The sequence below is a fragment of the Salvelinus fontinalis genome, chromosome 9, assembly GCF_029448725.1.
Source record: "Salvelinus fontinalis isolate EN_2023a chromosome 9, ASM2944872v1, whole genome shotgun sequence".
Classification (NCBI taxonomy): Eukaryota; Metazoa; Chordata; class Actinopteri; order Salmoniformes; family Salmonidae; genus Salvelinus; species Salvelinus fontinalis.
The window spans coordinates 60,274,167-60,301,375 of NC_074673.1; the positions used below are offsets into that span (position 1 = coordinate 60,274,167).

The window sequence follows — 27,209 nt, forward strand, 5'->3', positions numbered from 1 at the left end:
GAGCATCCCGGTACACAATGTGTTTGGTCCTTATGTACTATCGAGTCCAGATGGGACTTCAGTCTGTTAGAGAGGACCTTGGCAAATATCTTGTGGTCCCGCACAGAGCAATGCCACAGGCTTCCAGTTCTTAAGTTCACACAAGTCCCCTTTTTTGGGCAGGAGAGTCAGAACCGCCCGACGGCAGCTCATTGGTAACTCTCCTAACCCGACGCATTCACGCAACACGCAAAAGAGGTCCAGTCCAATTATTCCCCAGAATTTTTTATAAAACTCAACTGGGTATCCATCGATCCCCGGTGCACGACCAGGGGACATCTGGGTTACGGCCTCTGACAGTTCATGGGACAACAGAGGAATGTCAATTTCATCCCTCTGTGCCAGAGAGAGCTTGGGGAGTTCTGCGAACAAGACCTGAGCACACATAGGATCACACATTTCTGCCCTATACAACTCAGTATAAAACTCCACAGGTGGCTCCTGCATCTCCCCCACCACAGAGGTCACCTGCCCATTTGACAGCCGTTAACAATGCATACCATTGGCTTCAACGCTCGGTCTTTCCAAACCAAAGAAGTTTTCCCTTTGCTTTAACCTGGAAAATACTGCCCAGGTCCCTACGTAATTCAGCTAAATTAGCCTGGAGGCCTACATTGCCTTGCCATACCAGCCCCCATAATCAAGTTTAGTCCTTCACCTTCTCTCATTGTGTTAAGCCAAGGAAGAAGAGTAGCCAGCAGTTAAAGCTTACATTTTTCTGTGTCGGTAGGCCTGCTCTGTCTGGGGTGGAACGGTAGGTCTAACTTTTGAAAGTACCATGCTCAGATTCCTAATGACATCTCAGATTTAATTATTTGCAAACAAGGACTGCTTTGTTGCAAACAAGACACACAGATTTTTGGCATTGGAGAAATATGATAAGATAGACCTATCAAATCAAAGTTTATTTGTCACGCGCGCCGAATACAACACCTTACAGTGAAATGCTTACTTACAGGCTCTAACAAACAGTGCAATATAATGAAAAAGGGTATTAGGTGAACAATAGGTAAGTAAAGCAAAAAAAAAAAAAAATGTAAAAAGACAGTGAAAAATAACAGTAGCGAAGCTATAACAGTCGCGAGGCTTTATACAGGCACCGTTTAATCGGGCTGATTGAGGTAGTACGTAGATATGGTTAAAGTGACCATGCATATATAATAAACAGAGAGTAGCAATAGCGTAAAAGAGGGGTTGGTGGGTGGTGGGTGGCAGGACACAATACAGATAGCCCGGGTAGCCAATGTATGGGGGCACCGGTTGGTCGGGCTAATTGAGGTTGTATGTATGAATGTTTAGTTAAAGTGACTATGCATATATGATAAACACAGAGTATCAGCAGCGTAAAATAGGTTTTGGGGGGGACACACAATGCAAATAATCCGGGTAGCCATTTGATTACCTGTTCAGGAGTCTTATGGGTTGATGGTAAAAACTGCTGAGAAGCCTTTTAGTCCTAGAATTGGCACTCCGGTACCGCTCGCCATGCGGTATTAGAGAGAACAGTCTGACTGTGGTGACTGGGATCTTTGACAATTTTTAGGGCATTCCCTCCTCTGACACCGCCTGGTATAGAGGTCCTGGATGGCAGGCAGCTTAGCCCCAGTGATATACTGGGCTGTACGCTCTACCCTCTGTAGTGCCTTGCGGTCGGAGGCCGAGCAGTTGCCATACCAGGCAGTGATGCAACCAGTCAGGATGCTCTCGATGGTGCAGCTGTATAACTTTTTAAGGATCTGAGGACCCATGTCAAATCTTTTCAGTCTCGTGAGGGGGAATAGCTTTTGTCGTGCCCGCTTCACGACTGTCATGTGCTTGGACCATGTTAGTTTGTTGGTGATGTGGACACCAATGAACTTCAGCTCTCAACCTGCTCCATTGCAGCCACGTCGATGAGAATGGGGGCGTGCTCGGTCCTCTTTTTCCTGTAGTCCACAATTATCTCCTTTTTCTTGATCACATCTTTACTAATGCTGCAGATATTTGCTTGAAAGCAGTATCCAGATCCATAGGATGCAGTGATCGCAATATAGTAGCCATGTCTAGGAAAACCAAAGTTCCATAGGCTGGGCCTAATATAGTGCATTCAAGAAGTTTTGTAGTGATTCATATGTTGATGATGTAAAGATATGTATTTGCTGGTCTGTGGTGTGTAGTGAGGAGCAAACAGACTCTGCACTTCACGCATTTATGAAACTACGTATTCCAGTTACTAATAAGCATGCACCCATTAAATATTTGGGTTCTGGATATCTGGATTGACGAAAAGCGATTTTTCAAAAAGCATGTTGATGAGTTGGTTAAGATATTACAAATGTAAATAGACTTCTTCGATATGAACAGGTCCCATATTTCATTAAATAGCAGAAAACAAATAATTCAGTCCACATTCATTACGGTTATTGACTATGGCGATATCGTCTATCTGAATGCAGCTGCCACTGTATTAACGCCATTGGACGGAGTTTATCATAGTGCATTGTGCTTTTTTACGGGCTCAGCACACCTCATTGCATTTTGTATCAGGAAGCCCTCTTGCATAAACTTCCGCCATAACTTACTTCATTGCTGATCTTCAGACATATAAAAGTTACCAGACCTAGACTCAGGGATGGCTAACCCTGGAGATCCCTTCAATGTCAACAGAGTTAGGTAAATCTGCTTTTAGTTTTTTTGCGCCTCATGGGGAATGATCTCCAAAACTCCTTAAAGTTGGGGGAGTTGGTACCTAAGGCAATTCAGGTTTATGTTAGATGGCTTGTTTACTGAATAATGTATTTGTTTCATATGATTGTGTTTTCCTTTTTGTGTTTGCTTGTCATGCATTGTGTAATTGATTTGTAAATACTGTAGATATGTATAGTTTAATTGTTGTTTTTTGATGTGTCCATGCAGGGCTCATCTGCGAAAGAGACTATGGTCTCAGCATGACTCCTTGCTTAAAAATGTTCCAAAATACGTCAAAGCATGTTGCATGATCTGCTTGATTTTGGGTTGTGATATTTGGCCAGCGTGTAAAGGAGTACAGACATAGCTCATCCTAGGGCTTTGTCCAATTTGTCCTGTAGGTCATGCTGTGGGGCCGGCCATAGCTTGAACCCTGTCATGGCTGCTTGCAACTATATTTCTGATTATATATGCAATTCTATGATCCACCCCTTGTATGAGTGTGCTTCCTTCCTGAGCTCGGATATGATTCAGATGAGTCCCTGCAGTGTTCTGATGGTCAGGGGGAGTGTGTGTGTGTGTGTAAGAGAGAGAAGATGAATGAGTCATCTAATGCAGAGGATTCAAAATTAGTTTTAATATCCGAGATGCAAGACACACACACAAACACACTCAAACATGCAAACTGAAGTTATACCCAGCACATCACATTTGTGCACAAATATCCATCTACATAATGACCCACACGCTCATTTAAACTGCCTGTGCTATGTGTTACTATCTATTTTAGGCTGAGTTGATGCGTGTGTGTGCATGCATGCATGTGTGGCGTCAATTGATTTAGTGTCATAGAAGATGTGTGTTACGCTCATTCAGTCACGTATCCAAGTGTAATATGAATTAGAGCTTAAACCACACGCACACACACATCGCTAATACACACTCACACATCCATACATTTCATACTGCAAACACAATTACACACACACACGCTATTAACAAAATTCTCAGTTTCTCTTTTCTCTCTTTCGCTCTCTCTATTTGAGAGGCATGGAATAGAGACAAAACAGAGCCCTCAGCTCCGAAGATAAAAAAAGAGACTTCCTCTTGTGGTTGCTATGGAAACTGTCTCCTCTTTCCATATGAAGGGAGGGCAGCCATTTAAGGTGGCTCACAGACAAGCGGAGAAAATAAGGATATTTAAGGTAGTTCTTTGAAGGGGGAGGGGGAAGCAGTAAATGGTACCCTATATAGCTCTCTCTATATCTAATGGAGTTAATAAATGTGGAAAATGGCAGCGATTCAAGGTGGTTTGATGTAGTCGATGTAATAAATTCAGCCAGAGAATTCTGTGTTTATTTGTTTGTTTATTTGGATCCCCATTAGCTTTTGCAGAGGCAGCAGCTATTCTTCCTGTGGTCCACAAAAAAAATAATACAATGACGAGCAACAAAACACTGGTACACTGACAGACAACGAATCGGACGCAAAGGATTTACTTCAGACACCGGACAAGACCCAAATCCCAGTCATTCACATGAAGAGGAGATATAGGGGTCGTAGGTCGTGGGGTCTTGTAAGAATCCGAAGGCCAGTGGGTAACCCGCTTCTACTACCAGTCCTATTAGCCAACGTGCAATCATTGGATAATAAACTGGATGAGATCTGATCAAGACGATCCTACGAATGGGACATTAAGGCTAGCGAGACAACTTCCGGTGAAACTGGAGGGCGCACAATTCAAATAAATAATCATAAAAATGATGGATATTAAACATTTATGTACATATATCTTATATCGGTTTAAAGCTTACATTCTTGTTAATCTAACAGCACTGTCCGATTTACAGTAACCATTACAGTGAAAGCGTGCCATGCAATTGTTTCAGGATGGCGCCCCACATCAAAATATTTTTCCACCGGCACAGGTTTCATAAATTCACAAATAGCGATTAAATATTCACTTACTATTTGAAAATCTACCTCTGATTTGTCATCCAAAGGGACCCAGCTATAACACGTAGTGTCGTTTTGATAGATAAAATCCTTCTTTATATCCCAAAAAGTCAGTTTAGTTGGTGCCATCGATTTGAGTAATCCACTCGTTCAGCATGCCAAGATAGGAATCCTAAAATCTACACCTAAACTTTGTTTCAACAAGTCAAATTACATTTCTATTTAATCCTCAAATGTAATTAAACTATCATATTTCATACGGAAAGAAGTATGTTCAATAGGAAAACGATATTAGCAGGTGTGTGTCCTCTTCATCGTGCGCTCATACACGGATTTCAAGTCTGTCTCCCTGTAGTAAAACTCATATTTCTTACTTGTTTTGGAAGAAACAAGCCTGAAACCTTGAACAAAGACTAATGACACCCAGTGGAAGCCATAGGTATTGCATACTGGAAGATGGATAATTTTTTCCCCCGTACGTTCGATTGGAAGAGCGTGTGCTCTCAAAAAACAATTTTTTTTTTTTGAATTTTCTCCTACCATATCTATTGTGTTATAGTCTCCTACATTATTTTAACATTTCTACAAACGTCAAAGTGTCTTTTTTCCAATGGTACCAACTATATGCATATCCTGGCTTCAGGGCCTGAGCAACAGGATGTTTACTTTGGTCACGTCAGTCAGCCAGAAATTGAGAAAAAGGACCCTAGCCCTAACATTAGAAACTGTAATATCTTGTGTTTCATCGAGTCATGGCTGAATGACGACATTGATAACATACAGCTGTCTGGTTTTTCCGTGCATCAGCAAAATAGAACAGCTGCCTCCGGTAAGACAAGGGGTGGCGGTCTGTCAATAACAGCTGGTGCACGAAATCTAATATTTGGTCGCCTGAGGTAGAGTATCTCATGATAAGCTGTAGACCACACTATTTCACAAGAGAGTTTTCATATATATTTTTTTGTGGCTGTCTATTTACTAAAACAAACTGTTGATGGCACTAAGACTGCAATCAACAAGCTGTATAAGGCCATAAGCAAACAAGAAAATCCTCATCCAGAGGCGGCACTCTTAGTGGCTGGGGACTTTAAAACTTAAGAAGTTTTAACATCCGCTGAAATGGCAGAGCGCGAAATTGAAAAATATTTTTCCGAAATATTTAACTTTCATACATTCACAAGTGCAATGCACCAAATTAAAGCTCAACTTCTTGTTAACTTCTACTTGCACACAATCCCGGAACCGGGAGCACCCCCATCAGTAAAAAAGCTGACTAGCATAGCCTAGCATAGCGTCACAAGTAAATACTAGCATATAAATATCATTAAATCACAAGTCCAATCACCAGATGAAAGATACACATCTTGTGAATCCAGCCATCATTTCTGATTTTTTAAATGTTTTACAGGGAAGACACAATATGTAAATCTATTAGCTAACCACGATAGCAAAAGACACAACTTTTTTTTTTCCTGCATAGGTAGCTATCACAATTTCGACCAAATAAAGATATAAATAGCCACTAACCACGAAACAACTTCATCAGATGACAGTCTGATAACATATTTATTGTATAGCATATGTTTTGTTAGAAAAATGTGCATATTTCAGGTATAAATCATAGTTTACCATTGCAGCTACCATCACAACTCTCACCAAAGCAACTAGAATAACTACAGAGACCAACGTGAATTACCTAAATACTCATCATAAAACATTTCTGAAAAATACACAGCGTACAGCAAAACAAAGACAAAGATCTTGTGAAACCAGCCAATATTTCAGATTTTTTAAGTGTTTTACAGCGATAACACAATATAGCATTATATTAGCTTACTACAATAGCCAACCACACAACAGCATTTATTCAGGCCAACAAAAGCGATAACGAATAAACCAGCAAAAGATATTAATATTTTCACTAACCTTCTCAAACTTCTTCAGATGACAGTCCTATAACATCATATTACACAATACATATAGAGTTTGTTCGAAAATGTGCATATTTAGCGGCACAAATCGTGATTATACAATGAGAATAGTAGCCAAGCTGCCAACAATATGTCGTGAGAAATCTTGGGAGAGGCACCTAATCTAATCAGTAACTAATCCTAAACTTGACAAAAAAATACAGGTTGGACAGCAAATGAAAGATACATTAGTTCTTAATGCAATTGCTGTGTTAGTTTTTTAAAATTAACGTTACTACGACATACAGCGTGCGTTAAAGCGAGACCGCACCGAAATGAATGGCGGAATATGAGTTTTACATTTTTCAACAGAACAACGAATTAACATCATAAATAGTTCTTACTTTTTGATGAGCTCCCATCAGAATCTTGGGCAAGTTGTCCTTTTTCCAAAAGAATCGTTGCTCGGTTGTAGATTGTCGCCTTCAACGTTGGAATTAGCAGTAAACATTAGCCATGTGGGCCAGACGTGCCCAAGTCCCTAGAACGCAGCACAAATAAATACCCGAAAATCGCAATATACTGATATAAACTGATATAACTCGGTTTAAAATAACAACATTATGATGTCTTTAACACCTATATCGAATAAAAACAGAGCCGGATATATCTAAGGGCTATAACAGGAGCTTTCTAGAACGACATCCTGAGGTCCTTTAAGCGTCATGGCGAAGAGATGAAAGGGAGGACACCACGTTGCCAGCCTATTTATAAGGCCTCAGATCTGCCTAGCAACTCCATTTCAGTTCTCACTATTCACTGACATCCAGGGGAAGGCGTATGCAGTCCATCTCAACCAATAGAAGACAGGCAAATTAATAAACCGACCTCAGAACAGCCTGCAGATTTCAGATTTCTCACTTCCTCATAGGAAAATTGCTCCAACTCGAGTTCTGTTTTACTCAAAGATATAATTAAAACGGTTTTAGAAACTACATAGTTTTCTATCCAATAGTAATAATAATATGCATATTGTACGAGCAAGAATTGAGTACGAGGCAGTTTAATTTGGGAACGAAATTATTACAAAGTGCAAAAAGCACCCCCTATTGAGAATTAATCTAGCCATCATGTCCGATTTCAAAAAAGCTTGACAGCAAAAGCACACGATTTGATTAAGTTAGGTCAGCGCCAAGTCACAGAAAAACATACAGCCATTTTCCAGTCAAAGAGAGGAGTCCCAAAAAGCAGAAATAGTGATCAAATTAAAATTAAATAATCAATAATATTTCAACCGGACAATAACGTTGTCGATATAAAAGGTAAACAAGAAAGGCGCGCTCTCTGGATTGCGCATGTAAAAGCTCTGTGATACTGTAGGGTCCAGTCATTGAGTGCTCTTACTCCCTCATTTTTCAGAATACAAGCCTGAAACAATTTATTAAAACTGTTGACATCTAGTGGAAGCCCTAGGAAGTGCAATTTGATTCCTAAGTCAATGGATACTGTAATGGCATTGAAGAGAGAACTGCAACAATTAAAAAGTCCTACTTCCCTACTTCCCGAAAACCTGAGAAAAAAACGTTTTTAGAAACTAGAGTGTTTTCTATCCAATTGTAATAATAATATGCATATTGTACGAGCAAGAATTTAGTACGACGCCGTTTGAAATGGGCACATATAATCTGGCTACTCAATACGCCCCCTGCAGCCATAAGAAGTTAAGGGTCTTACTCACATCAGCTATGAAGAGCGTGATCACACAGTCATATGGAACAGCTGGTGCTCTCATGCATGCTTCAGAGCTGCTTGCCTCGAAGCGCGCATCGAAGTCATTTAGCTCGTCTGGTAGACTTGTGTCACTGGGCAGCTAGCGGCTGTGCTTCCCTTTGTAGTCCGTAACAGTTTTTCCCTTATTGCCACTTTGTCCCGTATTGAGGCAATGCCCATTTGATTGTTCTTCGGAGGGCATAGCGGGATTCCATATAAGCTTCTGGGTTAGAGACCTGCTCCTTGAAAGCTGCAGCTCTACCCTGTAGCTCAGTGCGGATGTTGCCTGTAATCCATGGCTTCTGGTTGGGGTATACGTGTACGGTCACTGTGGGACAACGTCATCAATGCACTTATTGATGAAGCCAGTGACTACCAAAAGCCAGTAAAAATGCAGAGCGCCAAATTCAAATAAATTACTATAAAGATCTAACTTTCATGAAATCACACATGCAGTACACCAAATTAAAGCTACACTTGTTGTGAATCCAGCCAACATGTCAGATTTCAAATAGGCTTTTCGGTGAAAACAAACGATGCTATTATCTGAGGATAGCACCATAGTAAACAAAGAGAGAGAAGCATATTTCAACCCTGCAGGCGAAACACAAAACGCAGAAATAAAAATATAATTCATGCCTTACCTTTGACGAGCTTCTGTTGTTGGCACTCCAAAATGTCCCAAAAACATCACAAATGGTCCTTTTGTTCAATTAATTCCGTCGATATATATCCAAAATGTCAATTTATTTGGCGCATTTGATCCAGAAAAAAAACGGTTCCAACTTGTGCAACGTGACTACAATATATCTCAAAAGTTACCTGTAAACTTTGCCAAAACATTTCAAACTACTTTTGTAATACAACTTAAGGTATATTTTAACGTTAATAATCGATAAAATTGAAGACGGGAAGATAAAACAAACTTTAGCTAGCTTTCTGGTCACGCGCCTCTATCTAACAGTACACTTCAAGTTACCCTCGTTCTGGATGGCCGTACTTCTTCATTACACAAAGGAAAAAACCTCAACCAATTTCTAAAGACTGTTGACATCCAGTGGAAGCGGTAGGAACTGCAGAAGGTCAATTAGAAATCTTGATTCCCAATGAAACCCATTGAAAAGAGAGTGACCTCAATTTTTTTTTATCTGAATGGTTTGTCCTCGGGGTTTCGCCTGCTAAAGAAGTTCTGTTATACTCACAGACATGATTCAAACAGTTTTAGAAACTTCAGAGTGTTTTCTATCCAAATATACTAATAATATGCATACCTTTTTTTCTGGGGATGAGTAGCTGGCAGTTGAATTTGCGTATGCTTTTCATCCAAACGTGAAAATGCTGCCCCCTATCCTAGAGAAGTGAAACTGCTTTGAAAATTCCAGAAAATTATTTAATGGCTTTAGAAGCTTCTGATAGGCTAATTGACATACTTTGAGTCAATTGGAGGTGTACCTGTGGATGTATTTCAAGGCCTACCTTCAAACTCAGTGCCTCTTTGCTTGACATCATGGCAAAATCAAATAACAAGAATCCCTCAACGTAACCAAGACTAAGCAGATGATTGTGGACCACAGGAAAAGGAGGACCGAGCACGCTCCATTCTCATCGACGAGGCTGTAATGGAGCAGGTTGAGAGCTTCAAGTTCCTCCGTGTCCACATCAACAACAAACTAGAATGGTCCAAACACACCAAGACAGTCGTGAAGAGGGCACAACAAAGCCTATTCCTCAGGAAACTAAAAAGATTTGGCATGGGTCTTGAGATCCTCAAATGGTTCTACAGCTGCAACATCAAATGGCTATCCGGACTATTTGCATTGTGTGCCCCCCCAACCCCTCTTTTATGCTGCTGCTACTCTGTTTATCATATGCATATTCACTTTAACTATACATTCATGTACATACATCAATTGGTGCTCCCACACATTGGCTAACCGGGGGCTATCTGCATTGTGACCCGCCACCCACCCCTGCCAACCCCTCTTTTATGCTACTGCTACTCTCTGTTCATCGTATATGCATAGTCACTTTAACCATATCTATATGTACATACTACCTCAATCAGCCTGACTAACCGGTGTCTGTATGTAGCCTCGCTACTTTTAGAGCCTCGCTACTGTATATAGCCTGTCTTTTTACTGTTGTTTTTATTTCTTTCCTTCCTATTGTTCACCTAACACCTTTTTTGCACTATTGGTTTGAGCCTGTAAGTAAGCATTAAGGTCAACACCTGTTGAATTCGGCGCACGTGACAAAAAAACTTTGATTTGATATATAGACATAACCTGAAAGGCCGCTCAGCAAGGAAGAAGCCACTGCTCCAAAACTGCCATAAAAAGCCAGACTATGGTTTACAACTGCACATGGGGACAAAGATCGTACTTTTTGGAGAAATGTCCTCTGGTCTGATGAATCGAAAATGGAATTGTTTGGCCATAATGACCATCATTATGTTTGGAGGAAAAAGAGGAACGATTGCAAGCCGAAGAACATCATCCCAACCGTGAAGCACGGAGTCGGCAGCATCATGTGGTGGGGGTGCTTCACTGCAGGAGGGACTGGTGCACTTCACAAAATAGATGGCATCATGAGGGTGTAAAATGATGTGGATATATTAAAGCAACATCTCAAGATATCAGTCAGGAAGTTAAAGCTTGGTCGCAAATGGGTCTTCCAACTGGACAATGACACTAAGCATACTTCCAAAGTTGTGGCAAAATGGCTTAAGGACAATAAAGTCAAGGTATTGGAGTGGCAAAGCCCTGACCTTAATCCCATAGAAAATTTGTGGGCAGAACTGAAAAAGTGTGTGCGAGCAAGGAGGTCTACAAAAAACCTGACTCAGTTCCACCAGCTATATCAGGAGGAATGGGCCAAAATTCACCCAACTTATTGTGGGATGCTTGTGGAAGGCTACCAGAAATGTTTGACCCAAGTTAAACAATTTAAAGGCAATGCTACCAAATACTAACTGAGTGTATGTAAACTTCTGACCCACTGGCAATGTGACTTAAGAAATTAAAGCTGAAATAAATCCTCTATTTTTCTTTTATTTCACATTCTTACAATAAAGAGGTGATCCTAACTGACCTAAAACAGGGAATTCTGACTAGGATTAAATGTCAGGAATTGTGAAAAACTGAGTGTAAATGTATTTGGCTAAGGTGTATGTAAACTTCCGACTTCAACTCTACGTAAGTCATTCAAGCGTGTTAACCCTCACAGACGGAATCCATAACCCTCAAAGCTGATATGTTTTCTGACATTTTCCACTATCATCCCTGTGCCCAAGAAAGGGAAAGTAACTGAACTAACTATAAAGTACTTCGAGAGGCTAGTCAAATAGCACATCACCACCTCCCTCCCCAACACACACAACCCTCTCCAGTTCGTCTACTCCCCTGACAGATCCACGGACGACGTAATCGCTATTGCGCTGCACACTGCCCTCACCCACCTGGACAAAAATAATGCATATGTGAGGATGCTGTTCGTCAACTACTGCTCGGCAATCATTACTGTAGTGCCCTCTAAGCTCATCACAAAGCTAACAACCTTGGGACTAAACTCCTCCCTATGCAACTGGGTCCTGGGATGCCTGATGGGCCACCTACAGGTGGTGAAGTTAAGCAACATTACCTCCTCTGCTTGGCCTCACACAGTTCCAAATTCCATCAAGTTCTCTGACAATACACAACAGTAGTAGGCTTGATTACCAACAAAAACGAGATGGCTATAGGCACTCTGAGGGTGTGGTGCCAGGAAAACAACCGCTCCCTCAATGTCAGCTAAACAAAGGAGCTCATTGTGGACTTCAGGAGGAACCAGGTTGGGAACGCCCCTGTCCTCATCACTGGGGCCATGGTGGACATGGTCAAAAAGTTCCTTGGCGTACACCTCTCTGATGAGCTGAAATGGTCAAACCACATGGACACCGTGATGAAGGAGGCACGGTAGCAACGAAATTCCGCCTGTCCTCAAGGGCCCTCAGTGTTCTACAGGAGCACCATCATCGGGGCGGCAGCATAGGCTAGTGGTTAGAGCATTGGACTAGTAACTGAAAGGTTGCAAGATCAAATCCCTGAGCTGACAAGGTACAAAAATGTAATTCTGCCCCTGAACAAGGCAGTAAACCCACTGTTCCTAGGCAGTCATTGAAAATAAGAATTTGTTCTTAACTGACTTGCCTAGTTAAATGAAGGTAAAATAAATCATCAAGGACCTCAGCCACCCAAACCACTGCCTTTTCTCCCTGCTTCCGACACTCAGATGCAGGCAGTGTAGGAGTATCATGGCATAACTGTCAGACTGGCCAATAGCAACTACCCCCAGAACATAAACCACTAGGCAGCTACCTGCTTCTCCTGCCCCCTGGACTTCCTACTCCCCCTGGAATTCCTACCGCCCCCTTATGAATATTCTAGCTGCCACAACAAACATTTATCCTGCCCCCATGCCCAGTGGACATTTAGCAGTGTTGCAGCTGTATCTACTGCATATATATTTTACCTTTATTTAACTAGGCAAGTCAGTTAAGAACAAATTCTAATTTACAATGATGGTCTACCGGGGAACAGTGGGTTAACTGCCTTGTTCAGGGGCAGAACGACTGATTTTTACCTTGTCAGCGCAGGGATTCGATCCAGCAACCTTTCGGTTACTGGCCCAACGCTCTAATGACTGGGCTACCTGCCACCCCAATAATTAATATATATATATATATAGACACACACATACACACACAACCGTTCAAAAATGTTTTTTTGTCCATTTAAAGTAACATCTATTTGATCCGAAATACAGTGTAGACCTAGTTAATGTTGTGAATGACTATTGTAGCTGGAAACTGCAGATTTTTTTATGGAATATCTACATAGGCGTACAGAGGCACATTATCAGCAACCATCACTCCTGTGTTCCAATGGCATGTGTTAGCTAATCCAGCTACAATAGTCATTTACAACATTAACAATGTCTACACTGTATTTCTGATCAATTTGATGTCACTTTAATGGACAAAAATATTTGCTTTTCTTTCAAAAACAAGGACGTTTCTCAGTGACCCTAAACTTTTGAACCGTAGTGTCTATATATATATATATATATATATGTTATTATTTTTTTAATTATTATTGTTTCATTCACCTCTCACTTACCTCCCTGCTGTTCCCTTATGGACATTCTACCCATTTTGTATTCATTTAACTATTCGCTCAATCCAGTACCTGGAAAAGGGGCCTTGAATGTGGGCATATTCCTGCCAAATCGTTCCTTCGCTCTTTCTTTAAAACAAAATGTTCCCTCCTTCCTAATACACTATTTCTTTCTTCCTTCTGTCCAGAGCTGCCATATGGCTGGGAGAAGATTGATGACCCTATCTATGGCAGTTACTACGTAGAGTAAGTCCTCCCCGCAAACAAAGAACATTTCCAGGACATTAGCTAACCTTCTCATTAACTTCTAATCAGGTTTTGATCTAACATTAGGATGATACAGTAACATTCCACCAACATTCAGATCATTTTTTCTGCTAACAAAATGCTGTTTCTAAGGACATTCCTAGGACGTTAGCTAACATTCCCATTAAGTTCAAATTCGGTTGTGGTTTAACTGTAGGATGATACAGTAAAATTTCACCATCATTCAAATAATGTTTCTGCTAACAAAATGTGGTTTCTAAGAACATTCCCAGGACATTAGCTAACATTCCCATTAGGTTCAGGTCTAACATTAGCATGATAATATTCAACAAACATTTAATGAACATTCAACAATGTTGTTCTAAGAAAATGTCTTAATTAGTTACACTGTAAAGGGGGTACTAGTGGCAAGTAAGTTTATTTTTGTATTTTTTTTGTATTGAATTTTTACTCCTTTTTCCCCAATTTCGTGATATCCAATTGGTAGTTAGCCTTGTCCCATCGCTGCAACTCCCGTACGGACTCGGGAGAGGCGAAGGTCGAGAGCCATGCGTCCTCCGAAACACAGCCCTGGTAACACTGCTCGCTTAACCCGGAAGCCAGCCGCACCAATGTGTCGGAGGAAACACTGTACAACTGGCGTGCATGCGTGCATGCGTCCGGCCCGCCATAGAGTAGCTAGAGCACGATAGGACAAGGACATCCTGACACAGCCTGAGATCTAATCCTGGTCTGTAGTGACGCCTCTAGTTCTGTGATGCAGTGCCTTAGACCGCTGCGCCACTTGGGAGGCCACTAGTGGCAAGTAGGTTATTGTAATATTCACAGTTACTTATTTGCCACTAGCTACTTGTAGTACACACTTGTAGTACACACACACAGTGTAGTACACTACACTACTATAATATCAGATCAACTGACTGTACTATGTACTGTAAAAAATGCAATGCTACTATAATGCTAAATTAATACATTGAGGAGACTGTTTGTTTTACTGTATTTAATGGGATTGTTGCAAGCTGGTTGGTTGCTAGGTAAAGTGTTTACATACAGTACCATTCAAAATACAGCTTTTTTTTCACCGCTCACAACATTTTCCCACAATGCAGCATTTACAGAATGCTGCAGTGTAATCCTTTCACAGTATTCTACTGTTTATAATAGACACATTTACTGTAGAAATAAAAAAATTCCATTAGAGTGTACTACAATAGCTACTGTTGGGTATCCACAGACTTAGTACAAAATCCTAACATGACACTTTCACCTCAATCATGCATTGGTTTCAATTTTAGCTATGTTCACCGATATCACATTAGCTGTGTGTTAGTCAATGTGTATCTGTATCCCGTGAAGAAGAGAACCCAAAACCCACTGATGCTGCTGGATTTCACTGTCATAGTCCTATTCCCTGCAGCCACATCAACAGAAGGACACAGTTTGAGAACCCCGTCCTAGAGGCAAAGAGACGACTGGAGCAGCAGCAGCAGATGCAGAGCCAGGGACTGTCAGCTCTGCCCTTACCTACTATTTACAGAGGTACAGCCACACCTCTATACTTGTATGAGTTACTTGATGTGGAATAGAGTTCCATGTAGCCATGGGCTCTATGTAGTACTGTGCTCTGTTCTGGACTCGGGACTGTGAAGAGACCTCTGGTGGCATGTCTTGTGGGGTATGCATGGATGTCTGAGCTGTGTGCTAGTCGTTTAAACAAGTAGGGATGAAGGTCAATCTGTCCTCTACTTTGAGCCAGGAGAGATTGACATGTATTTTATTCATGTTAGCTCAGCCCTGCTGCCCTGTTCTGGTCCAATTGTAAAGTTTCTAAGACTCTCTTTGTGGCACGTGACCAATATAGCCAAGGACTGTCAACTCTGCCCTTACCCGGTATTCAGAGGAAAATATATACACACAGTGTCAGCCCAGACCACTGCATACAAAAAACGACACCCTTCTTATCTCTCCTTACACTGAGTGTAAAAAACCTTAAGAACACTTGGTCTTTCCATGACATGAACAGACCAGGTGAATCCAGGTGAAAGCTATGATCCCTTGTTGATGTTAGTTGTTGAATCCACTTAAATCAGTGTAGATAGAGGGGAGGAGAGAGGTTAAATAAGGATTTTTAAGCATTGGGACAATTGAGATAAATATTTTGTCTTGCCCATACACAATCCATAAGTGCCTTTGAATGGGGTATGGTAGTAGGTTCCAGACGCACTGAATTGTGTCAAGAACTGCAATGCCGCTGGGTTTTTCACGCTGAACAGTTTCCCGTATGTATCAAGAAATGTCCACCACCCAAAGGACATCCAGCCAACTTGTCAGAACTGTGGGAAGCATTGGAGTCAACATGGACCAGCATCCCTGTGGAACGCTTTCGACACCTTGTAGAGTCCATGCCCTGATGAATTGAGGATGTTCTGATGCCAAAAGGGGCAGGTGCAACTCAATATTAGGAAGGTATTTTAATTTTTTGTACACTCAGTGTATAATCGACACAGGCATAACATGGTCCTTAGTTGGTAAGAGCGCAACGCTAGCAATTCTAAGGATGTGGGTTCAATTCCCACAGAGATCACATTAAAATATTATAAAGTGTGTACACTCTGGATAAAATCATGTCCTAAATGGCATATATTACATACAGACACTAATTATAGTGAACGCTGTTATAGTGATAAAGTTGTCCTGCATGGACGTAACACCGCCAACTCTAGTCCACATGTAATCCCCGCTCCAGTCCAGGCAGACCATTTCTGATTTGTCTCTCCTCCATTTTTTTATCCCTCTATATCCTACGTTCTTAACAAAAAATATATTTTTAAAAGTGTGATTATTCTAAGGCATTTAACTAGCCTACTCTAATCTCACCCTCCCATTCTCCAGAGAAGCCCCCGTTCACAAGGGACCCCACACAGCTGAAGGGCTCCTTCTTATCAACGGCTCTCCAGAAGAGCAACATGGGATTTGGCTTCACCATCATTGGAGGGGACGAGCCAGATGAGTTCCTGCAGGTCAAGAGTGTCATACCTGAGGGCCCAGCCGCACAGGATGGGAAGATGGACACAGGTACTGTACAGGAACAAACCACACACAGACACACACACGTCCCCAGGATGCAGTGTACATTTTTTTTATTTGAAGTTGTGTCAACTTTGGAAAAAAAATCAAGGCATCTAGCTGCAATACAATTTCTAGATCCCTCAACTTTGGGGCAGAAAAGTTCTGAGTTGATTCAACTGAGTCAAAAATGTGTACACTGAGTTGACTCAACCAAGTCAACATTTGTCAAAGTTGAGTAAACAAAATAATTATATTGCATGTCGTTGCCTTGATTTTTTAAGTAGACTTAACTTTGTATTGAAGTCCTCAACTTAACTTAGTGATCCCTTCGCGCGCCAATCCTGTTAACGGGATTGATTAGACAACACCCAGTGAAATAGCAGCGCGCCAAATTCAAAAACAGAAAAACTCATAATAATTCATGAATCATGCAAGTGTTATACATCGGTTTAAAGATGAACTTCTTGTTAATCCAGCCACAGTGTCAGATTTCAAAAAAACTATACGGCAAAAGCAAACCATGCTTTTATCTGAGGACAGCACCCCATCAAACAATCACATGAAAATCACATTTGAACCCTCCAGGCGCGACACAAAAGTCAGAAATAACGATATAATTCATGACTTACCTTTGAAGATCTTGTTCTGTTGGCACTCCAATATGTCCATTAAACATCACAAATGGTCCTTTTGTTCGATAAATTCTGTCGTTATATCTCCAAAATGTCAATTTATTTGGCACGTTTGATCCAGAAAAACACCGGTTCCAACTCACTCAACATGACTACAAAGTATCTAATATAGTTACCTGTAAACTTGATCCAAACATTTCAAACAACTTTCCTAATCCAACTTCAGGTATTTTTAAACGTAAATAATCAATCAAATTTAAGACGGGATAAACTGTGTTCAATACCGGATGAAAACAAAGTGGAGCGAGCTTTCAGGTTGCGTGCCCCAACCACAACAGTACACCAGACTCGACCCTCGTTCTGAACAGCCCTACTTCTTCATTTCTCAAAGGAAAAACATCAACCAATTTCTAAAAACTGTTGACATCTAGTGGAAGCGATAGGAACTGGAATCAAGTGCCTTAGAAATCTAGATCCACATAGAAATATATTGAAAAGAGTGACCCCTCCCCCCAAAAAAATCCTGGATGGTTTGTCCTCAGGGTTTCTCCTGACAAACAAGTTCTGTTATACACAGACATAATTTTAACAGTTTTAGAAACTTCAGAGTGTTTACTATCCAAATCTAACAATGATATGCATATCAGGTAGTTTACTTTGGGTACACTTTTCATCCGGACGTGAAAATAGTGCCTCCTAGCCTTAAGAAGTTCTAACAATGTAAGGATAGCATCACCTTAACTTGTGTGGCTCACAGCCATATGGCGGAGCCAGATCAGGGCCTAACATAAAGACGACCCAGAATATGCTATTCTGTTCTTCTGAAATAGGATATTAAAAAAAATCATATCATAATGTTTCTTTAGACCTACCTAAAATGAATAAAAATGTATTTATTGTGGTGGCGTAGGCTATATTAAATTGATTAATTAGACTTTTTAAAATGTAGATGTTCCAAAGATCCGCATCAGTGGCTTGTAGACTATGCATGGAAGCCAGAGATGCTAAATGTGTATATGTTAATTAACGGTCAATAACCGTGAGACCGGCAGCTATTTGAATGGCAATCACTGGCTGTCAAAATATCACAACCGCCAAACCCCTAGTCCCATGTGGCTCCTTTCCAGTTTCCGTCCTGATCCAATTAATGGACCAGACATTGTTCTTTCAAATCTGTTCAGACTAACCACAGACCCCTTAAAAATAATCTTAGAACAAATCCATCCACTTTTGTTTTTATACATCGGGTGCATCATATTTCATTCATGAAATAAATATCTTAGGTTCTAAACTGGTCCCTGACAAGTAATTTGGCTATAAATTGAAAGTAAAATACAATTTGTTGAAAGGCACACTGGGTAAAATATTAATGTATTTTAAGTTGCAGAGCTCAGCACACTAAACTCTCATGTGATCAACTCAGCTATTTGTGTTGCAAAGGCAGATTTAAATATTTCCCCGTTCACTCCACATTGTTTTTCAAAATCAACTCACATTGAGCAAAAATCATTGGGTTAGTGGAGTATTCCATGTCAGGTCAACAATTTCCCAATTTGAAGTCCAGCTAACTTGAATATTTAAGCTATATGGACTTTTTATAATTAGATTTTTTAAAACATTGTGTTCCTAATCAACTTGTAAAATAGATCAAATTAGCAAACCATGTAATGGTGTGTTTGTGCGCGTGTGTGCCTGTGCATGCAGGCTCAAGTGTGTGCGTGTGTTGTGTTGTGTTTAAGTCAGTGTCTGTCTTTGACTTTTCTCCACTGACTCACAGGGCTGGCCTCATGCCTGGACACTGATGGTGTCTAAACTGCTCATTTTGCTGGAGCACATCATGTCCGTCTGTCTGTCTCTCTCCCCCTCTATCTCCCTCTTGCACTTTCTCTCTCTGAACGGATTTCACTGTCTTGTGATTGCTGTCTCCTTCTCTCTTTGACGTTGCCAAAATAAAACACACCAACATGCACAAACACAGACACACACACCATCTCTGGCTGCGATTAATGCTGAAGGATTGTTTCGAGAATACTGATTGGAATATCTTCAAAGATTTATCCAACCAGGACTAGGGCTGTGGCGGTCACAAAATGTTGTCAGCCGTGATTGTCAAGAACATAACTGTCGGTCTCACAGTAATTGACCATTAATTAACATAAACACATTTAGCATCTCCTGGCTTCCAAACATAGGATACAAGCCCCTGATGCAGACCATTGGAACATCTATATTTTTAAACCTATTAGGGATAGGTGTTCCGTTTCTTGTTAATCCAACCACAGTGTCAGATTTAAAAAATACTTTACGACGAAAGCATACTATGCCATCATCTGAGGACAGCGCCCAGCACAAAACATTACAAATAGTAACCAGCCAAGTAGAGGAGTAACAAAAGTCAGAAGTAGCGAAAAACTTAATTACTTACCTTTGATGATCTTCATATGGTTGCACTCACAAGACTCCATGTTACACAAATGTTTGTTTTGTTCGATAAAGTCCCTCTTTATGTCCAAAAACCTCGGTTTTGTTGGTGCGTTTTGTTCAGTAATCCATTGGCACAAAGCGCGGTCACAGCAGGCAGACAAAAAATCTAAAAAGTACCATAAAAGTTCGTCGAAACATGTCAAACGATGTTTAAAATCAAGCCTCGGGTGGTTTTTGTCATAAATAATCGATCACATTTCAACCGGATAATATCTCCATTAATAGAAAAGGAAAAACAAGAAAGGCGCGCTCCCGGTCACGTGCAGGAAACATCTCTGGAAATGTCCACTGTCCTCTCATTGAAAGTTGTGTTTCTCCCTAATTTTTCAGAGTAAAAGCCTGAAACAATGCCTAATGACTGGTCACATGTAGTGGAAGCCATAGGGATCGTGAATTGGGTCATAAGTCTTTGTGTGGTGGATAGGCTTTCAATGGAAAAACAGCCATTTCAAACTAATAGCATTTCCTGGATGGAATTTCCTCAGTTTTTCACCTGCCATATCAGTTCTGTTATACTCAGCCATTATTTTAACAGTTTTGGAAACTTTAGAGAGTTTTCTATCCAATACTACCATGCATATACATATCCTAGCTTCTGGGCCTGAGTAACAGGCAGTTTACATAGGGCACCTTATTCATCCAAACTACTCAATACTGCCCCCGGTCCCAGAAAGGTTAAAAGTCTAATATATCCATGTAATATAACCTACACCTTCAAGATAAATCCATTATTTATTTTAGACAGGTCTAAAGAAACATGATATGAAGAATACTCTGAGTTGTCCTTATGTTAGGTCCTGATCTGCCTATGCCATATGGCTGTGGGCTATGCTAGTTAATTTAGCACACAAGATTCGGTTAGAATTCCGTGGCATTATTTTATATTATTGTATGAAGAATAAAATTGAACAAACCTAAATAAAAATTGAAAGGATACTTTCTCCAAACGATTTGAGGGCATGTGCACACAAAGTTATTCTGTGTTGAGGTGACCCATCAGTCAGGACTGGTTATTATTATTAAATTATTATTTACATATTTTTTGCCTGTTTTGCATGTTATTTTTGCATTAATACGTGTCATATAAGTTTGCAAACAATGTAAAAAATAAAAATCATTGAGTTAATAAAGAAACAGTCTCTTTTTTGTTTTCTTGAGTAAGGCAGCTCCAAAATGTAGGTGTTTCAGCCTAGCTCAGTGCTTTCTATGGTTGTGGGGCAGCCAGCAGAAAATAAGGAGCGTAGGGTTTGGTAATGTTCTCTAGTTGCGCTGTGATTGGCTCAGAGTTCTGTTACTCATGAGGACACTACCTCACCACAAAATCTACAGGGAGAGCTCGAAAATTCAAGCCCCTTGAGTGCTGCCATAGAGTTACATTAGAAGTGCCCATCCAAGAAGGCTCAAGGTCATTGGCAACCGATAAAATGACATCAAATCACATTATATCTACCGTAGCTTTGATTGTGGACTGGAAACTCTGAACTGGGTAATCTCAGACTTTAGTGAGACCAAGGCCCTTCTCCCCTGATTGCTCAGTTTGGCCGGGCAGCCAGCTCTAGGAAGAGTCTTGGTGGTTCCAAACTTCTTCCATTTAAGAATGATGGGGCCACATTTATGCAGCATTGGACCTTCAATGCTACATAAATGTGTTGGTACCCTTCCCCAGATCTGTCTCGGACAATTCCTTCGATCTCGTGCCTTAGTTTTTGCTCTGACATGCACTGTCAACTGTAGGACCTTATATAGACAGGTTTGTGCCTTTCCAAGTCATGTCCAATCAATTGAATTGACAACAGATGGACTCTAATCAAGTTGTAGAAACATCTCAAGGATGATCAATGGAAACAGGATGCACCTGAGCTCAATTTCGAGTCTCATAGCAAAGGGTCTGAATACTTATATAAATAAAGGTATTTCTGTTTTTACTTTTTTAAACATTTGCTAAAATAAAAAAACACATTTTTGCTTTGTCATGAGGTATTGTGTGTAGATTGATGAGAAACATGTTTAATTTAATCAATTTTAGAATAAGGCTGTAATGTAACAAAATGTGGAAAAGGTCAAGGGATCTGAATACTTTACGAATGCACTGTATAGGCCTATATGCTTGGCTGCATGAGGTGTGTGAGTATGATTCAAAAAAGTCGCCAAAAAAAGGAATTGTTTATTGCCTTATGCTGGGCATCATTCACAAGTGATAATATATAGTTCACAAGTGACAGGCTAATATTGTCACCCATCAGAATATTATTGATTTAATCTTGTCTTTACAGACACTAAATCATGGGACATTTATTTTGATTTAGAATTAACCCATTATCATGCACCTGTCTCAAAACAGGGGCAGGGGAAAAATAAGTCATCAGTGCACTTAAATAGCAAATCGGGGACGCTTTTTCCGTGGTTCATTTTCACAGAGACACTAAGCTGCTAGCCATCAAGCTAACAAAGTTGGTACCAGATGAGTTTTGCAATGGAGCCCTCTGTCTGGAGAAATAAATGAACGGCTCCAATGCTGCAGGAGCTGTATCTACTAAACTTTGTTTCAGGACAAACCGGAGTTCCATTGCAAGGATTATAGGCTTGAGGTGGCTTCCTTGACCGCGCAGGTCGCCAGCCTACATAAGAAACTGGGGAAAACGCAGAGTAGAACGTTTAGATTTTCTACGCCGGTGGCTGGACGCATCTCTGCCTTGTCTGTCGTTATCTGACTGGCCGATTTTGCACAGAGCTCCCCCATCTGATAGCGGAGTAGAAGGACCACAGCAAGAGGAGCAAGGCAATCAACGTTGGTCTCATGCCACGAGCCATGAAAGCCGAAGACAGCGGCCTTCCGCAAAGCAGTCTACACTCCTAACGAGAAACCCATAGAGGATACAAACGAATAGTTTCACAGTCCTGGAGCCTGATGCACCTTAGGTCACTGGGGGTTCCTGTGTCTGCAGCCGCAGTGCCTACTTCTACAATTTTGAAGTTGACATCGGCAATCTTCTGTCCCTGCTCTGGATTGAGCGGGGCATCTCCATCTGTCAGATGCCTGTGCCAGGAGTAACGGGCTCAAGTTATCCTGCCTCTCGCCCGTCCATAAAGGGTTCTCCGAATCTTGTGAAGCTTGATTTTGGGCAGCTCCATGGTAAGAAATATTACCGTTCCTGGTGCAAAAACAATGTCCTATCCCGGAGCTTGAGTAAATTACATTAATCTGCACCCAAATGTACTATGTCAAGACATGGAAATCAATTATATCTTAGTCCATATGGGTTTTAATTACATTTTGAAGGCCAGCTCTAAACAGTTGAAACTGGATTTTAAAGAGCTGATTGACTCTAGACACTAACAAAATACCCATCATATCTGGCCAAGTGTCCCCTCTGAATCGTGGCATTGAACACTAGCAGGATTCTCTTTACAACTGGCTACGTGATTAATGCAGCTCAATGGTTGTAACTTTTGTTGACATTTTTGGTACCTTTTGGAAACAAAACATGTTTTAGGAGGATGGGATCCACCCAAATCATTTGGGTTTCCTGGACCCTTTCACAGCATTAAGGCTGCATTGAGACAATCACTTATGAATGACCCAAGCCCAGCTCAGCTAATCCCTACCATTGTGATGCAGAGTTGTCATAATGCTTCAGCAAATGTACACCAGGGGGGTTGATAGACACAATGTAAGTAACCTAATTTATGTCCCTCTAACTGCCCTGAATGCCTCTGCCTATCCTACAGCTATTGTATGTGCCTATGACCCAGATGTATACTGTTAGCACTGCGGCGGTATACACTAGGAGGAAGTCCACTGTGTGCAGCTCACCCTGCACTAACATAAATAACATGAGCATATCTACTTATGCTAAGCTTCCCAATAAGCAATGAAAACAAGTAAGCATCCCAGAAGAAAAGTGCTCAAAATAGCACACGTTAACATATGCAGCTTTAGAAAAAAGGTAAGATGAAATCAAGAATATGCTTGTAACAGATGACATTCATATTCTGAAACTTACTTCGATAATACCGTTGATCAAGTGGTAGCAATACAAGGTTATAACATTTTCAGAAAACAGAAATGCCAAATGGTGTTGCTGTTTATTTTCAGAAAAACATTCCTGTAAAGATGAGGATCTCATGTTCAGTAATGTTGAAGTAGTATGGCTACAGGTTCATCTGCCTCACCTAAAGCCCATTCTGGTGGGAAGCTGCTATAAACCACCATCATGTAAGCATGATAGTAACGAATCCCTTTGGCCCTGCAGTCTAGGGGGGATGGAAATGAGACCCGTAACATAACTCATGCAAATTATAACAGTGAAAAGGAACAGTGAGAAGAAAAACCACAGACAAATTAAATGTACTGGCAAACACTCAGGGTTTATTGTTTAAACACACAGTAATGGGGGGGGGGGGCTGAGCTGGACCCAAGGAAAGAAATAATAAGTGTCCAAAAACACCCCTAAGCTAGACTACCTGCTTCAACAGCTAGCTCGCTAACCAATAAAATACAGTGGGTGGTCCGCCCAGTTCTAACTAATGTTCTTTAGACAATATTTACCTACGGGTAGTGTATGCCCATGGGCGACTTGTCTTGGTACCCCCTTTTCCCACCATCAAACAAACACCATAACAAAACAATACTCACAGGATAACAGACAAAATGCCACGTAGTTGCAAAAACAAAAGAGAGATCTCCAGAGAGAACTGATTAGGATACTTTTAAACCAAGGGAAAGGGGATGTGATTGGGTAAGGGAAAAGGAGCAGGTGTATCTTCTGATTAGCGACTGCTTGGTGACTGATTGGTGACTGATTGGCGGCAGCTGTGAATAGGGCAGAAGGAAAGAAAATACACAAAGGATACCTGTATCCGTAACAGATATAAACAGAGAGATATATCTCCTGGGTGATTTAAATATTGACTGGCTTTCACCAAGCTGACCACTGAAGAAAAGTTTCAAACTGTAACCAGTCAGTCAATCAACCAGGATAGTTACAAACAGCACAGGAATGAAATCATCAACATGTATTGATCACATCCTTACTAATGCTGCAGAAATTATGATTTTTTATGATTTTTTTAATTGCCAAGATTAGAAAACTTGACGCTGACATTACACATCAAATTATATATATGACCATATTATGAAAGACAAGCACTGTAATTTTGAATTCCGTAAAGTGAGTGTGGAGGAGGTGAAATACTTGTTGTCTATCAACAATGACAAACCACCGAGGTCTGACAACTTGGATGGAAAATTACAGAGGATAATAGCGGACAATATTGCCACTCCTATTTGCCATATTTTCAATTTAAGCCTACTATAAAGTGTGTGCCCCCAGGCTTGGTGTGAAGCAAAAGTCATTCCGCTACCTAAGAATAGTAAAGCCACCTTTACTGGCTAATATATATATATATATATATATATATATATATATATATATATATATATTAACCTCTATTTAACCATGCCAAACCCTCCACTAACCCGGAAGATGCTGGGCTAATTGTGCGCCGCCCTATGGGACTCCCGATCAAGGCCGGTTGTGATACAGCCCGGGAAAGAACCTGGTTCTGTAGTGACGTCTCTAGCACTGTGGCACTTGGGAGACCATAATAGCCGACCAATCAGCCTGTTACCAACCCTCAGTAAACTTTTGAAAAAAATGGTGTTAGATAGAATGCCATTTAACATAAACAAATTGACAACAAACTTTCACCTTTCTTATAGGGAAGAACATTCAACAAGCACAGCACTTACACAAATGACTGATGATTGGCTGAGCGAAATCGATGATAAAATTGTGGGGGCTGTTTTCTTATACTTTCAGTGTGGCTTTTGACGTTATCGACCATAGTGTGCTGCTGGAAAAACATGTGTTATGGCTTTACACCCCCTGCTATATTGTGGATAAAGTGTTACCTGTCTACCAGAACACAGAGGGTGTTCTTTAATGTAAGCCTCTCCAACATAATCCAGGTAGTATCAGAAATTTCAAAACTTTGAGTAAAGCCAGTGTGTCTATGTATGCGGATGACTCAACACTATACATGTCAGCTACTCCAGCGACTGAAATGACTGCAACACTTAACAAAGAGCTGCAGCTATTTTCAGAGTGGGTGGCAAGGAATAAGTTAGTTCTAAATATTTCTAAAACTAAAAGCATTGTATTTGGGACAAAACATTCACTAAACCCTAAACCTCAACGAAATCCTGTAATAAATAATGTGGAAATTGACTTAAATGAAATTGAGCAAGTTGAGATGACTAAACTGCTTGTAGTAACCCTGGATTGTAAAATGTCATGGTCAAAACCTATTCATACAGCAGTTGCTAAGATGGGGAGAAGTCTGTTCTACGGGCCCTATTTTTGTCGCGCCTGGACTATTGTTCAGTCTTGTGATCAGGTGCCACAAAAAGGGACTTAAGAAAATTTCATTGCAAATGGCTCAGAATAGGGCAGCATGGCTGGCCCTTGGATGTACACAGAGAGCTAAAATTAATATTATGCATGTCAATCTCTCTTGGCTCAAAATGGAGCAGAGATTGACTTCATCACTACTTGTATTTATGTGAGGTATTGACATGATGAATGCACACAGCTGTCTGTTTGAACTTCTGGCGCACAGCTCTGACACCCATGCAAACCCCACAAGACATGCCACAAGAGGTCTCTTCACTGTCCCCTAGTCCAGAACAGACTATGGGAGGCACACAGTACTACAGAGAGCCATGACTACATGGAACTCTATTCCACATCAAGTAACTGTATGTAAATTTAGATTTAAAAAACAGATACAAATACACCTTATGGAACAGCGGGGACTATGAAGCAACAAAAACATAGGCACAGACACATGCATACACACACGATAATATATGCACTATACACACATGTACACATGGATGTTGTACTGTAGATATGTGGTAATGGTGGAGTAGGCGCCTGAGGTTACACAGTGTGTTGTGGGATCTGTGATTGTATTGTAATGTTTTTAAAATTGTATAAACTGACTTAATTTTGCTGGACCCCAGGAAAAGGGATCCATAATAAATACAAATACATGCAAGCCAGATAGGCTATTATACTGTTGTAAATGTTTTTAAAACTTATTCAGGATCGATGTTCCTTCCACGGGACGGTTGAACTAACGTAGGCTAATGCGATTAGCATGATGTTGTAAGTAAAAAGAAAATGTCCCAGGACATAGACATATCTGATATTGGCAAAAAGCTTAAATTCTTGTTAATCTAACTGCGCTGTCCAATT

The 27,209-nt window shown here is 40.7% G+C and overlaps 1 protein-coding gene across 7 annotated transcripts in view; it reads left to right on the forward strand.

Moving 5' to 3' along the window:
- The window catches only part of LOC129862896 (membrane-associated guanylate kinase, WW and PDZ domain-containing protein 2-like), a 362,503-nt gene that overhangs the window by 215,496 nt on the left and 119,798 nt on the right, over nucleotides 1-27,209 (forward strand). For 4 of the 7 annotated variants that reach the window (XM_055934977.1, XM_055934975.1, XM_055934978.1 and 1 more), the window contains exons 7-9: nucleotides 13,684-13,741; nucleotides 15,165-15,301; nucleotides 16,655-16,837. In XM_055934977.1, coding sequence (XP_055790952.1) covers nucleotides 13,684-13,741; nucleotides 15,165-15,301; nucleotides 16,655-16,837 — 378 coding nt within the window. The remainder of the gene's footprint in view (nucleotides 1-13,683; nucleotides 13,742-15,164; nucleotides 15,302-16,654; nucleotides 16,838-27,209) is intronic. The other 3 variants (XM_055934979.1, XM_055934982.1, XM_055934980.1) reach the window with 2 other exon arrangements.